At 36.2% G+C, this 16786-nt stretch overlaps 1 protein-coding gene across 4 annotated transcripts in view; it reads left to right on the forward strand.

Annotated features, from left to right (window-relative positions):
- NME7 (NME/NM23 family member 7) overlaps positions 1-16786 on the forward strand; it is a 229431-nt gene that overhangs the window by 79328 nt on the left and 133317 nt on the right. For all 4 annotated transcript variants that reach the window (XM_030824010.1, XM_004089818.3, XM_030824009.1 and 1 more), the window contains exon 7: positions 362-467. In XM_030824010.1, coding sequence (XP_030679870.1) covers positions 362-467 — 106 coding nt within the window. The remainder of the gene's footprint in view (positions 1-361; positions 468-16786) is intronic.

The following is a 16786-nucleotide window of genomic DNA, read 5'->3' on the forward strand; positions in this document are numbered from 1 at the left end:
AATTTAAAATTAAATTTGTGTCTAATTAACTAATGCTTTGGGGAGAATAAGAACTTTATATTGGTATTTCCAATATTCAAAATTTATTAAATCTTTGTCCACTATATTCCTGGAACAAAATGACACGTATTCTCATTGCTTCGATTGATACTTCTTTATATGCTCTTCTGGTTCTAAGTCTTGAAACAGGGTTAATTTAATCAGTGTGTCTTTGTAAAACTCATTTTTAGAAAATCTGAAACAAAAATTTTATACAATGAAACTCTAAAAGTAATTGCATGATTCTCCTCCCCCACAGAAATATCTTGTAAGTTCAACATAAGAGATCACATTTGTCAAAATCATTTCTCTCTGTCTTTAGGAAATGGAGTTGTTTTTTCCTTCAAGTGGAGGTTGTGGGCCGGCAAACACTGCTAAATTTACCAATTGTACCTGTTGCATTGTTAAACCTCATGCTGTCAGTGAAGGTAAGTGCTATGTTGAATAAACTATATTCAACACATTTTGTTAATAGGAGAGCAATGTTTATTTTCTTGATGTACTTTATGTATAGAAATTAAAGTATACTTTTAGTATTTCCATTTTTTTTTCTTTGAAGGCACTTGAATAAAGGTGACAAAATATAAGGGAACATCTGTCTAAATCTCTATTTGTCTTTTTCTTTGTGCATTTTTAGGAGGTGTTCTTTGAGTTGCTGATCATGCTCAGGCTCAGTCATACTGTTATAGATCTTGGTTAATTGACTTTTAGTCTGCCTCCTCTCTTTCTAATCACAAACTGTGATTCACTTAATTTACTGAAATAGCACTTTTTTTTTTTTTTTGAGACAGGGTCTAGTTCTGTTGTCCAAGCTGGAGTGCAGTGGCATGATCTCAGGTTACTGCAACCTCAGCCTCCCAAGTAGCTGGGACTACAGGCACATGCCACCATGCCCAGCTAATTTTTGTATTTTCAGTAGAGACAGGGTTTCACCATATTGGTCAGGCTGGTCTCAAACTCCTGACCTCAGATGATCCACCCACCTCAGCCTCCCAAAGTGCTGGGATTACAGGCATGAGCCCCTGTGCCCAGCCAATAGCACTCCTGTTGTACAAATTAAAACAACGTCTGCCATACCTCCAGTATACCCTTCCTGAGAAGGCTGGAGAAATTTCCTTCAGTTCTTTGTATCTGAAACAGTTCTTTGACATATGTATGTATATACATGTTTGCATATATACATATATAGAGAGAAAGAGTTTGCAAGTTCTTTTCTTATTTTTGTCTCAATTTCTTTATTTTATTCATTTTAGTCTGGTATATATATTTTTGTTAGGTATCTCAAATCTTTTTGGAAGTAAGATGGAGTATGGTTAAAAAGATCACCCTTAAAAAACTAGAATATACTAAATACTATACAGAAGTGAATGGATTTTAAAATTTTATGTCTCCTAAGTATCCAAGTAATTCATGTATATAGTAGAAAATTGGAAATAAAAAAGCATTAAAAATGAAGTAAAAAATTACTGAATTCCCATCACCTGAAGATAGTCATTGTTAATGTTTTGATGGATTTCCTCCAAATCATTTTTTTCTGCATTTGTATGTGCATATGTGTACAGTGCTACACATGAATGTAATGGTTGAGATGTAGGTCTATAGGCTGTTGTTTAAATATAATTTTTGTGAGCATTCTGGCTGCCAAGTCCTCATTAATATTTTAATAGATTCTTTAATATTTAACAGCAATTGTATAGATTTAGTATGGTATTTGGTATTTGGATACTTAGGTTGTTTTCAGTGTTTTGATATTAAAATTAAAACTTTGAAGAATATCTTTATACATAAGTATTTGATGATATCTCTAATCTTTTCCTCTGGCTAGTTTCCTAGAAATAGAATTACTTGTTGGAAGGATATGAACCTTAAAGATCTTGCTGCATAATTAATACTTACTTAATTATTTAGGAAGTATTTTAGTATATTGTAAATCCTTAGGACCATGATTATAAGGAACTAACATGCAGCATGGGTAACAGACACTTATGGAGAATATACCACTATGTGCCAGGTAGCAGACGGGTTCCTTATACATTATCTTTAATCTTCACAGCAAGTATGTATAAGGAACAAGTAGCAGACTGGTTCCTTATACATTATCTTTAATCTTCACAGCAAGTGGGTAAATTTGTTGCTCTTTTCCAGATGGGCAAGCCAAGGTTCCATGAGATTAAGTTGTTTCTCCTAATTTGGAATGGAAATCGAGGATGCAAACCCTGTTTGTTTGTTTGTTTTTAACCTCCGTTCTGTTCCCTCTATACTTTATTGCCCCAACAGCAATAGCCACAAAAAAGTCATATGGCACATGATTCGTAACAATTCCATAGGAAGTGATAGTAATATTTGAAATGGCTGGTGTTGAAAATTTATGGAAAAAATCCTGGGATTTTGTGCTTCACTCATTTTTCTTAGCTGGAGAGATTGTGTGTGTGTATGTGAGTGTCTACACAGATGTGGTATCCCTAATCCAAAAATCTGAAACCCAAATTACTCCAAACTCCAAAACTTGTTGAGCACAGACATGAAGCTCAGATGAAATGGTCATCGTAGCATTTTCAACCACTGGTTTATGTTTATTGGATTTTTGAATTAGGGATGCTCCACAAATACGTATCTACAGATATTTCAAAATCCAAAAAAAATTTAAATCCAAAACACTGCTTGTCACAAGCATTTCTGTAAGAAATATTCAACCTGTACACACATACATGCACATACATACACCCATGTATATTTATGTATATATACATGCACGCACATAGTACACTCACATTTTGAAAAAGTTCTTGTTTATAGGCATCAACTTTTTAAAAAGCTTATACTTGACACCCTAAAATGTTTTGTTCAATTTATCTGATCTAATCCTTTTCAGGGAAAAATATGTTGCAAGGAGACTGAAATAAAATAAAGTGGTACTAGAATAAATACTAGTTGTATACCTTAATAATTGCATATATAGCTGGGAGAACTGGTAGCCACATGGAGAAAATTGAAACGAGACCCCTTCCTTACACCGTATACAAAAATTAACTCAAGATGAATTAAAGACTTAAATGTAAAACCCAAAACTATAAAAACCCTAGTAGAAAATCTAGTCAATACCATTCAGGACATAGGCATGGGCAACAATTTCATGAACAAAACGTGAAAAGCAATTGCAACGAAAACAAAAATTGCCAGATTGGATCTATTAAACTAAAGAGCTTCTGTACAGCAAAGTGAACTATCATCAGAGTGAACAGACAACCTACAGAATGAGAGAAAATTTTTGCAATCTATCCATCTCACAAAGGTTTAATATCTGGAATCTATAAGGGACTTAAATTTACAAGAAAAAACAACCTCATTAAAAAGTGGGCAAAGGACATGGACAGACCCTTCGCGAAAGAAGACATTCATGCACCCAACAAACACATGAAAAAAAGCTCAAGTTGAATTGCTAACTAGAATAACCAATGCAGAGAAGAACATGAATGACCTGATGGAGCTGAAAAACACAGCACAAGAACTTTGTGAAGTATACACAAGTATCAGTACTCAAATCGATCAAGTGGAAGAAAGGATGTCAGTGACTGAAGATCAACTTAATGAAATACAAAGAGAAGACCAGATTAGAGAAAAAAAGAATAAAAAGAAATGAACAAAGCCTCCAAGAAATATGGGATTATGTGAAAAGACAAATCTGCGTTTGATTGGTGTACCTGAAAGTGACGGAGAATGGGACCAAGTTGGAAAACACTCTTCAGGATGTTATCCAGGAGAACGTCCCCAAACTAGCAAGACAGACCAACATTCAAATTCAGGAAATACAGAGAACACCACAAAGATACTCCTCGAGAAGAGCAACCCCAAGACACATAATCATTAGATTCACCAGGGTTGAAATGAACAAAAAAATGTTAAGGGCAGCCAGAGAGAAAGGTTAGGTTACCCACAAAGGGAAGCCCATCAGACTAACAGCAGATATCTTTGCAGAAACCTTACAAGCCAGAAGAGAGTGGGGGCCAATATTCAACATTCTTAAAGAAAAGAATTTTCAACCCAGAATTTCATATCCAGACAAACTAAGCTTCATAAATGAAGGAGAAATAAAATCCTTTACAGACAAGCAAATGCTGAGGGATTTTGTCACCACCAGACCTGCCTTACAAGAGCTCCTGAAAGAAGCACTAAACATGAAAAGGAACAACCGGTACCAGCCACTGCAAAAACATGCCAAATTGTAAAGAACATCGACACTATGAAGGAACTGCATGGGCAAAACAACCAGCTAACATCATAATGACAGGATCAAATACGCAAATAACAGTATTAACCTTAAATGTAAATAAGCTAAATGTCCCAGTTAAAAGACACAGACTGGCAAATTGGATAAAGAGTCAAGACCCATCAGTGTGCTGTATTCAGGAGACCCATCTCACTTGCAAAGACACACATAGTCTCAAAGTAAAGGGATGGAGAAATATTTACCAAGCAAATGGAAAGCAAAAAAAGCAGGAGTTGTAATCCGAATCTCTGATAAAACAGACTTTAAACCAACAAAGATCAAAAGAGACAAAGAAGGGCATTAATAATGGTAAAGGGAACAATGCAGCAAGAAGTACTAACTATCCTAAATATATATGCACCCAATACAAGAGCACCCAGATTCATAAAGCACATGCTTAGGGGCCTACAAAGTGACTTAGACTCCCACACAATAATAGTGGAAGAATTTAACACCCCACTGTCAATATTAGACAGATCAACAAGATAGAAAAATAACAAGGATATTCAGGACTTGAACTCAGCTCTGAACCAAGAAGACCTAATAGACCTCCACAGAACTCTCCACCTCAAATCAACAGAATATACATTCTTCTCAGCACCTCATTACACTTATTCTAAAATTGACCACATAATTGGAAGTAAAACCCTCCTGACCAAGTGGAAAAGAATGGAAATTATAACAAACAGTCTCTCAGACCACAGTGCAATCAAATTAGAACTCAGGATTAATAAACTCACTCAAAACTGCAGAAAATACATGGAAACTGAACAACCTGCTCCTGAATGACTACTGGATAAATAATAAAATGAAGGCAGAAATAAAGATGTTCTTTGAAATCAATGAGAACGAAGATACATCGTACCAGAATCTCTGGGACACATTTAAAGTAGTGTTTAGATGGAAAATTATAGCACTAAATGCCCACAAGAGAAAGCAGGAAAGATCTAAAATTGACACCCTAACATCAAAATTAAAAGAACTAGAGAAGCAACAGCAAACAAATTCAAAAGCTAGCAGAAGACATGAAATAACTAAGATCAGAGTAGAACTGAAGGAGATAGAGACAAAAAAACCCTTCAAAAAATCAATGAATCCAGGAGCTGTTTTTTGAAAAAATCAACAAAATAGATAGACTGCTAGCCAGACTAATAAAGAAGAAAAGAGAGAAGAATCAAATAGATGCAATAAAAAATGATATAGAGGATATCACCACTGATCCAGTAGAAACACAAACTACCATCAGAGAATATTTTAAACACCTCTATGCAAATAAACTAGAAAATCTAGAAGAAATGGATAAATTCCTGGACACATACAACCTCCCAAGTCTAAGCCAGGAAAAAGTAGAACCCCTGAACAGACCAATAACAGGTTCTGAAATTGAGGCAATAATTAATAGCCTACCAACCAAAAAAAGTCCAGGACCAGACAGATTCACAGCCAAATTCTACCAGAGGTACAAAGAGGAGCTGTTGCCATTCCTTCTGAAACTGTTCCAAACAATAGAAAAAGAGGGAATCCTTCCTAACTCATTTTATGAGGCCAGCATCATCCTGATATCAAAACCTGGAAGAGACACAACAAAAAAAGAAAATTTCAGGCCAATATCCCTGATGAACATCTATGCGAAAATCTGCAATAAAATACTGGCAAACCGAATCCAGCAGCACATCAAAAATCTTATCCACCACAATCAAGTGGCTTCATCGCTGGAATGCAAGGCTGTTTCAACATACACAAATCAATAAACATAATTCATTACATAAACAAAACTAATGACAAAAACGCATGCTTACCTCAATAGATGCAGAAAAGGCCTTCAATAAAATTCAGCACCCCTTCATGCTAAAAACTCCCAATAAACTAGGTATTGATGGAACATATCTCAAAATGATAAGAGCTGTTTATGACAAACCCACAGCCAATATCATACTGAATGGGCAAAAACTTAAAGCATTCCCTTTGAAAACTGGCACAAGACAAGGATGCCCTCTCTCACCACTCCTGTTCAACATAGTATTGGACGTTCTGGCCAGGGCAATAAGGCAAGAGAAAGCAATAAAGGGTATTCAGATAGGAAGAGAGGAAGTCAAATTGTCTCTGTTTACAGATGACATTATTGTCTTAGCCCAAAACCTCCTTATGCTGATAAGCAACTTCAGCAAAGTCTCAGGATACAAAATCAGTGTGCAAAAATTACATGCATTCTTATACACCAATAACAGACAGAGAGCCAAATTGTGTGTCAACTCCCATTCACAGTTGCTACTAAGAGAATAAAATACCAGGAATACAACTTACAAGGGATATGAAGGACCTCTTCAAGGAGAACTACAAACCACCACTCAAGGAAATAAGAGAAGACACAAACAAATGAAAAACATTCCATGCTCATGGATAGGAAGAATCAGTATCATGAAAATGGCCATACTGCTCAAAGTAATTTATAGATTCAATGCTATCCCCATCAAGCTACCATTGACTTTCTTCACAGAATTGGAAAAAACTACTTTAAACTTCATATGGAACCAAAAAAGAGCCCACATAGCCAAGACAATCTTGGGCATGAAGAACAAAGCTGGAGGCATTATGCTACCTGACTTCTAACTATACTACAAGGCTACAGTAACCAAAACAGCATGGTACTGATACCAAAACAGATATATAGACCGATGGAACATAATGTAGGCCTCAGAAATAACACCATGCAGCTACAACCATCTGATCTTTGACAAACCTGACACACACAAGCAATGGGGAAAAGATTCCCTATTTAATAAATGGTGTTGGGAAAACTGGCTAGCCATATGCAGAAAACTGAAACTGGACCCCTTCCTTATGCCTTTTACAAAAATCAACTCAAGATGGATCAAAGACTTAAATAAGACCTAGGACCATAAAAATCTTAGAAGAAATCCTTGACAATACCATTCAGGACGTAGGAATGGGCAAAGACTTCATGTCTAAAACACCAAAAGCAATGGCAACAAAAGCCATAATTGACAAGTGGGATCTAATTAAACTAAAGAGTTTCTGCACAGCAAAAGAAACTATCATCAGAGTGAACAGGCAACCTACAGAATAGGAGAAAATTTTTGCAACCTATCCATCTGACAAAGGGCTAATATCTAGAATCTACAAAAAATGTAAACAAACTTACAAGAAAAAAACAAACAACCCCATCAAAAAATGGGCAAAGGATATGAACAGACACTTCTCAAAAGAAGACATTTATGCAGCCAACAGACATATGAAAAAATGCTGTTCATCCCTGGTCATTAGAGAAATGCAAATCAAAATTACAATGAGATACTATCTCATGCCAGTTAGAATGGCGATTATTAAAAAGTCAGGACATGACAGATGCTGGAGAGGTTGTGGAAAAGTAGGAATGCTTTTACACTGTTGGTGGGAGTCTAAATTAGTTCAACCATTGTGGAAGACAGTGTGGTGATTCCTCAAAGATCTAGAATTGGAAATACCATTTGACCCAGCAATCCCATTACTAGGCATATACCCAAAGGGTTATAAATCATTCTGCTGTAAAGACAGATTCACACATATGTTAATGCAGCACTATTCACAATAGCAAAGATTTGGAACCAAGCCAAATGCCCATCAATGATAGACTGAATTAAGAAAATGTGGTGCATATACGCCATGGAATACTATGCAGCCATAAAAAATGATGAGTTCATGTCCTTTGCATGGACATGGATGAAGCTGGAAACTGTCATTCTCAGCAAACTATCACAAGATCAGAAAACTAAACACTGCATATTCTCACTCATCAGTCTGAGTTGAACAATGAAAACACATGCACACAGGGAGGGGAACATCACACACTGGGGCCTGTCAGGGGGTGGGAGGCTAGGGGAGGGATGACATTAGGAGAAATACCTAATATAGGTGATAGGTTGATGGGTGCAGCAAACCAGCAGGGCACGTGTATACCTATGTAACAAAACTGCACATTCTGTACATGTAACTTAGAACTTAAAGTATAATAATTTTTAAAAAAGCTCAACATCACTGATCATTAGAGAAATGCAAGTCAAAACCACAATGAGATACCATCTCACACCAGTCAGAATGGTGATCATTGAAAAGTCAAGAAACAACCATTGCTGGTGAGGCTGTGGAGAAAAAGGAACACTTTTACACTGTTACTGGAGTGTAAAATTAGTTCCTTCATTGTGGATGACAGTGTGGTGATTCCTCAAAGATCTAGAGGCAGAAATACCATTTGACCCAGCAATCCCATTACTGGGTATGTACCCAAAGGAATGTAAATCATTCTATTATAAAAATACATGCACGTGTATGTTCATTGCAGCACGGTTCACAATAGCAAAGACAGGGAATCAACCCAAATGCCCATCAATGATAGACTGGATATAGAAAATGTGGTACATATACATGATAGAATACTATGTAGCCATAAAAAGAACAAGATCATATCCTTTGCAGGGACATGGATGGAGCTGGAAGCCATTATCCTCAGCAAACTAACTCAGGAACAGAAAACCAAACACTGCATGTTTTCACTTACAAGGGGCAGCTGAACGATAGGAATACATGGACACATGGTCGGGGAACAACACACACTTCGGCCTGTCATGGGGGGTGGTGGGGGGAGACCATCAGAAAGAATAGCTGATGGATGCTGGGGTTAATACCTAGATAATGAGTTGATATGTGCAGCAAACCACCATGGCACACATTTACCTATGTAACAAACTTGCACATCGTGCACATGTACCCCAGAAGTTAAAATAAAAGTTCAAGAATAAAAATAATTGCACATGTAACTAAAACCAAAAAATAATGTATGTAAGTGAAAGTTGATATCAAAATAACTATTAATAATTTTAATATATTATTTTCTGTCTATACAGGATTTTATGGTTTTTAGAGCTATTGATAGATTATATTTTATATATTTATATTTGATATGTAACATTAGGTCATATAACTTAATTAAGGCAAAAGAAATTTTTGTAAAAATCTACTCAGATGGCAGAATAAACTTTGGCAACCCAAGGCTTTTTTTTTGTTTTATTTCTAAACCTGTATTTTTGGAATAATTTAAGACCATTTTGAAGTATGTAATTAATCCAATTCAGATTAAACTGTCATTTTAATGAAATATAGTTTGAAGTCTCATATTGAATTTATTATTAGGTTCACATGGCCCCCTTTCACTTGCTGGTTTATGTTTATCTGTTTCTGTAATAATCCCATCTCCTGGTATTAATATATTTAATTTTACCTGTAATCTAGTATAGGCATGAAAGATTTTTATTTTTATTTTTAAAGATTTTTATTTTAAAAAAGGAGTTGCTGATAAGAGAGCAGCTGAAATGGAATAGGATTGTCCCTTCTGTTGACTGCTGACTTCCCAAAAAAAGGCCAGAATATCCTGTTGATGAAGCAAAGCTAAGTTTATTGCTTAATACAATAAAGGGCAAGCACAACCTTGATGGAGCCTTAGTAGACTCTGCAAGGGAGAGTTCAGGGGCAGACATTGCAAAACCTTGAGACGTTTAAGAGCTTTCAGTGCAGTCGTCTGATTGAGACTGGACAACGTTCATGATATAATAATAGTTGAAGGTTTGTTGCAACAGTGGGCTAAGGATCTTAACCAAGTCTTGTAAATACACAGTTGTTTGATAAATGAGTTGTTTGAGCAGTAGAGGGAATACTGTGAAACGGGACTGTTTGAGTACTCTACTGTTGGGGGTAAATGGATTTTTGGGAAGTTCCTGAAGCCAACAATGAAGTTATTTACTGATTTGCTGCCTTATCTTTCTGGGCAAGAAACTTCTTGGCACAAGTAGTAGTCATGTGTATGTAGGTGGCCTTAGTTCATAGACCTATAGTTAATCTATGTGGATGCAGTGGTTTCAATTCTCATTTCTAAGAGAGCTAGAACATAAAGAGTTCTTGGTCTGTGAGATAAATAGTGGGAAAAATAAGGTACATTTGAGGCGTTTGTGGTCTTTTTAGATATGCAGATTAAAATATATTGTCATTTTGGGACTCAGGTTTTAAAAGGGAAGAAAAACAAGGTGAATGTTCTTGTGTTCTTTTTACTTTAAAAATTATGCAATGTGTTTATTATGTTCTCAGTATTATTTATAGGTAGTTATTAATTCCATCAATAAAATAAATTACTTTTACTCTGAAATCAGGCTGTTTAGGTTTGAATTCTGGCTCTGCCACTTACTAGCCATGGGATATTGGATTAATTACTTCATCTCTTTCTACCTTGTTTCCTTATTTCTAAAATGAGAATAATTCTATACATTTTTCATGGGGTAACTAAGGATTAAGTGCATTAGTGTATGGAAGGTGCTCTAGACAGTTCCCAGCACGTAGTTTAGTGCTGTATAAGTGTTACACATTTTTAGTATTATGATTACTACTCTATTACTACTACTACTACTGCTGCCACTAATATCATTATCTTTTAATTTTTAAGCAAAGTTGAATGACTGTCTTGTAACAAAGTAATAGTTTTATAATGCTAACAAAAATCCAACATTTACATTCATCATCTACAGGGAGAAAAATGTTGCCATCATTAAAGGAATAAAGTGCTTTAATTTTTTTCCCCAGTTAAAGCCTAGGTCTGATTTAAGTGCATGAAGTAGGTTTATTGCTTACATCTGGTTGATTCAGTGGCTATTTTTTGATTGCCTATTATGGTTGACACTGGGCAAGAGGAGGTAGCCATATCTAGGAGAGTGGCTTTTATACTTGTAATGGCAAAACAATTTAGCCTTTTTATTGAGTAGTAGAACCCTGAAATTTTGTTAGAAATTTTCCTTGTAACAGATTTATGCATTAACCAATTTTACTGCATTGTTTATAACACAGTCCTTTTTGAAGTTTAATCAGGAAAATGAGTTGATTGTGTAAAAGTTTTATCTGAGCATTTAAACCCAGATATTCTATTATTGTGTGAAACTGTGTAGAAAATTCTTTATTATTATTATTATTATTATGCTTTAGGTTTTAGGGTACATGTGCACAATGTGCAGGTCTGTTACATATGTATCCATGTGCCATGTTGGTTTGCTGCACCCATTAACTCGTCATTTAGCATTAGGTATATCTCCTAATGCTGTCCCACCCCCCTCCCCCCACCCCACAACAGTCCCTGGAGTGTGATGTTCCCCTTCCTGTGTCCATGAGTTCTCATTGTTCAATTCACTCCTCTAGAGCTAGAAAATTCTTAGAAAAGAATATTTTGGCCAGGCATGGTGGCTCATGCCAGCAATCCCAGTACTCTAGGAGGCCAAGGTAGGAGGTTTGCTTGAGGCCAGGGGTTTGAAATCAGCCAGGCTGGCATAGCAAGACCCTGTCTATATTAAAAAGAGAGAGCGAGAGAAAAAAATCAATTGGATAGAGAAAAAAATAAATTGTATTCTGTACCTTGATGTGTTTTGGTTGTAAAAATTAATTCTCTTTTCATGGAGAATGTTTCAAAGAAAGTTTAGATATTTTATGGTTGTCTGTATTTAATTTACTAGGAAGCAAATTATTTATTAGAATATTGACCAATTTGTAAATTTAACATCAGAATTGGCTCTGGTATAAGAATTAAAATGGGACTGGTAGGCACTAGGTCTTATTTATCATGTCCTAACTTTTAGAAATTGGGTTGTTCTTACTCAGAGCCCCTTTCAGAGTTTTACTATCCACCGTAATGGTAGCTTTGGTGCTGCGTAAGCCAAGAGCCCTGGTAGATGCATACAACCTCCTAAATTTGGGCCGATTGAATCAGTTAAGTGCTCAGTTTTTTCATATTTGATTCCCTTCATGCAGTTCATCCTCTAGGATACTGTGAAAGAGGCATGACATTTTTTGGTATAAAGAGAGCTAAACATTGTATATTTAATTCAGTTTTAACAAAAATTCCAGAACTGGGCCCAGTTTTGCTTAGAATGTCACCGTTTTGGAGTTTTGTGAATGTTTTCTGTTCTATCTGAAAAAGTAAACAGTTGGATGGAATTTTATCAATTGCACCAAGTACACTGAACTACATGTTAGGACCCTGACTTTGAATGCACAGAGCTTAGCATACATTTTTGAAACATAAAATTATAGGCAGTGAAAATATCCTATGGATCTGTAAGTTTTAGGGACTTTAAATAAAACTGATGATTTATTGATTTAGAAGGAATCTCAAGAGTTCTGTTAGTCCCTACAAAAGAATCCTAATTTTGAGGAAGGATTGCATTTAATGGCCCTGAAGAGGTAAGTATGTATTAAGCTTAAGAAAAATCATTTACAAATAGTGAAATTTAGTTATTATTGCTGTATAACAAACTATCCTAAAATATTTTTTAAATTTAATTTAACTCTTAAAAATATTTTACCTTTTATTTTAGGTTTAGGGGTACGTGTGCAGTTTTGTTATGTAGGTAAACTCTTGACTCGGGGGTTTAGTTAACAGATTATTTCGTCACCCCAGTACCAAGCATAGTACTCTGTAGGTATTCTTTTTTCTTCCAAACCTATCCCTTCTCCCATCCTCCACCCTTAAGAAGGCCTCAGGGTCTGTTTTTCAACTTCTGTCCATGTCTTTTCATTATTTAGCTGCCACTTGTAAGTGAGAACATGTGGTATTTGGTTTTCTGTTCCTTCATTAGTTTGTTAAGGATAATGGCCTCCAGTTCCATTCGTGTTCCTGTAAAGGACATGATCTCATTTCTTTTTTAATGGCTGCAGAGTATTCCATGGTGTATATGTACCATGTTTTCTTTATCCAATCTACCAGTGATGGGCATTTAGGTTGCTATCATGTCTTTACTATTGTGAATAGTGCTTCAATGAACATTTGCATGCATGTGTTTATGGTAGAATGATTTACATTCCTCTTGGTATGTACCCAGTAATGGGATTGCTGTGTCAAATGGTATTTCTGTCTTTAGGTCTTTGAGGAATCGCCACACTGTCTTCCACAATAGCTGAACTAATTTACACTTCCCCCAACAGGTATATAAGTGTTCGTTTTTCTCCACCACCTAACCAGCATCTGTTATTTTTTGACTTTTTAGTAATAGCCATTCTGACTGGTGTGAGATGATATCTCACTGTGGTTTTGATTTGCAGTTCTCTAATGATCAGTGATATTGAGCTTTTTTTCATGGTTGTTGGCTACATGTGTGTCTTCTTTTGAAAATTGTTCGTGTCCTTTGCCCACTGTGTTATGGGGTTGTTTTTATTTTTTTCTTGTAAATTTGTTTAAGTTCCTCATAGATTCTGGATATTAGACCTCTGTCAGACATATAGTTAGCAAATATTTTCTCTCATTCTGTAGGTTGTCTGTTTACTCTGTTCATAGTTTCTTTTGCTATGCAAAAGCTCTTTAGCTTATTTTTGATTTATCAATTTTTGCTTCTGTTGCAATTGCTTTTGGCATTTTTCTCATGAAATCTTTGCCAGTTCCTATGTCCAGAATGATATTTCCTAGGTTGTCTTTTAGGGTTTTTATAGTTTTAGATTTTACATTTAGGTCTTTCATCCATCTTGAGTTGATTTTTGTATATGGTGTAAGGAAGGGGTCCAGTTTTAGTCTTCTGCATATAGCTAGCCCTTTATCCCAGAATCATTTATTGAATAGGGAGTCTTTTCCCCATTGCTTGTTTTTGTCAGCTTTGTCAAAGATCAGATGGTTGTAGATGTGTGGCTTTATATCTGGGCTCTCTATCCTGCTCCATTGGTCGTGTGTCTGTTTTTCTACCAGTACCATGTTGTTTTTGGTTACTATAGCCTTGTACTATAGTGTGAAGTTGGACGATATGATTCCTCCAGCTTTGATCTTTTTGCTTAGGGTTCCCTTGGCAATTCAGCCTCTTTTTTGGTTCAATATGAACATTAAAATAGTTTTTTTCCAGTTTGTGAAGAATGTCACTGGTACATGGAAAGGAATAGCATTGAATCTGTAAATTGCTTTAGGCAGTATGACCATTTTAATGATATTGATTCTTCCCATCTAAGAGCATGGAATGTTCTTACATTTGTTTGTGTTATCTCTGATTTCTTTGAGCAGTGTTTTGTAATTTTCATTATAGAGATCTTTAACCTCCTTGGTTAGCTGTATTCCTAGATATTTTACTCTTTTTGTGGCAGTTGTAAATGGGATTGTATTACCGATTTGGCTCTCAGCTTGGGTGCTGTATAAGAATGCTACTTATTTTTATAAATTGTTTTTGTTTGTTTGTTTGTTTGTTTGTTGAGACACAGTTTCACTTTGTCACCCAGGCTGGAGTGCAGTGGCATGATCTCGGCTCACGGCAACTTCCACCTCCCAGGTTCAAGTGATTCTTGTGCCTCAGCCTCCCGAGTAGCTGGGATTACAGGCACGCACCACCATGCTCAGCTAATTTTTATATTATTAGTAGAGACAGAGTTTCACTATGTTGGCCAGGCTGGTTTCGAACTCCTGATCTCAAGTGATCCACCCGTCTCGGCCTCCCAAAGTCCTGGGATTACGGGTATGAGCCACCGCACCTGGCCCTGATTTTTATAAATTGATATTGTATCCTGAAACTTTGCTGAAGTTGCTTATCATCTCAAGAAGCTTTTGGGCAGAGACTAATGGGGTTTTTTAAAGACAGAATCATGTCATCTTCAAACAGGGATAGGTTGACTTCCTTTCTCTCTATTTGGATGCCTTTTATCTTTCTCTTGTCTGATTGCTCTGGCCAGGACTTCCAATACTATGTTCAATAGATTTGGTGATAGAGGGCATCCTTGTCTTGTTCTGGTTTTCAAGGAGAATGCTTTCAGCTTTTGCTCATTCATCATGATGTTGACTGTGGGTTTGTCATTGATGACTATTATTATTTTGAAGTATGTTCCTTCAATGCCTAGTTTATTTGAGGGTTTTTAACATGAGGGGATGCTGAATTTTATCAAAGGCTTTTTCTGCATCTGTGGTTTCTGTCTTTAGTTCTGTTTATGTGATGAGTCACATTTATTGATTTGTGTATGTTGAACTAACCTTGTATCCCAGGGATAAAGCCTACTTGATCATGGTGGATCAGCTTTTTGATGTGCTGCTGGATTTGGCTTGCTAGTATTTTGTTGAAAATTTTTATATAGATGTACATCAAGGACATTGGCCTGAAGTTTTCTTTTTTTGTTGTGTCTCTGTCAGAGTTTGGTATCAGGATGATGATGGCCTCATAGAATGGATTCCCTCCTCCTCAATTTTTTGGAATAGCTTCTGTAGGAGTGATCCTAGCTCTTCTTTGTACATCTGGTAGAATATGGCTATGCATCCATCTGGTCCTGGGCCTCTTTTTTGATTGATAGGCTTTTACTGATTCAGTTTCAGAGGTCATTATTGGTCTGTTTGAGGATTCAATTTCTTCTTGGTTCAGTGTTGGGAGGATGTATGTGTCCAGGAATTACTCATTTATTTTAGATTTTCTAGCTTATGTGCATAATGGTGTTCATAGTAGTCTCTGATGGTTCTTTGTATTTCTGTGGGGTCAGTGGTAGTGTCTCCTTTGTCATTTCTGATTGTGTTTATTTGTATCTTTTTTCTTTATTAGTCTAGCTGTCAATTTATCTTTTTTTTAAAAAAAAAAAACAACTCCTGGATTCATTGACCTTTTGTATGATTTTTTGTCTCTGTCTCCTCCACTTTAGCTTTGATTTTGGTTATTTCTTGTCTTCTGCTAGCTTTGGAGTCGGTTTATTCTTGGTTCTCAAGTTCTACTAGTTGTGATGTTTGATTGTTAATTTGAGATCTTTCCAACTTTTTGATGTGGGTGTTTAGTGCTATAATTTCCCTCTTAACACTGCCTTAGCTGTGCCCCAGAGATACCAATTTGTTGTGTCTTTGTTCTCATTCGTTTCAAAGAACTTCTTGATTTCTGCCTTGATTTCATTATTTACCTATGAGTCATTCAGGAGCAGGTTGTTTAATTTCCATGCAATTGTATGGCTTTGAGCAATTTTCATGGCCTTGGTTTCTGTTTTAATTGCACAGAAGAGTATGGTTGGTTATGATTTCAGTTTTCTTGAGTTTGCTGAGGGTTGTCTTATGTCTGATTCCATGGTTGATTTTAGAGTATGTATCATGTGGTGATATGGTTTGGCTGTGTCCCCAGCCAACTCTCATCTTGAATTGTGGTTCCTATAATTCTGACATGTCATGGGAGGGACCTGGTAGGAGGTATTTGAATCTTGGTAGCAGTTACCCCCACACTGCTGTTTTCTCATGATAGTGAGTGACTTCTCATGAGATCTGATGGTTTTGTAAGGGGCTTTTCCCCCTTTTACTCTGCACTTCTCTTTGTTGCCGCCATGTGAAGAAGGACGTGTTTGCTTCCCCTTCTGCCATGATTGTAAGTTTCCTGAGGCCTTCCCAGCCATGCTGAACTGTGGGTCAATTAAACTTCTTTCCTTTATAAATTACCCGGTCTCAGGTATGTCTTTATTAGCAGCATGAGT

Source organism: Nomascus leucogenys, chromosome 12, assembly GCF_006542625.1.
Source record: "Nomascus leucogenys isolate Asia chromosome 12, Asia_NLE_v1, whole genome shotgun sequence".
NCBI classification, from domain to species: domain Eukaryota; kingdom Metazoa; phylum Chordata; class Mammalia; order Primates; family Hylobatidae; genus Nomascus; species Nomascus leucogenys.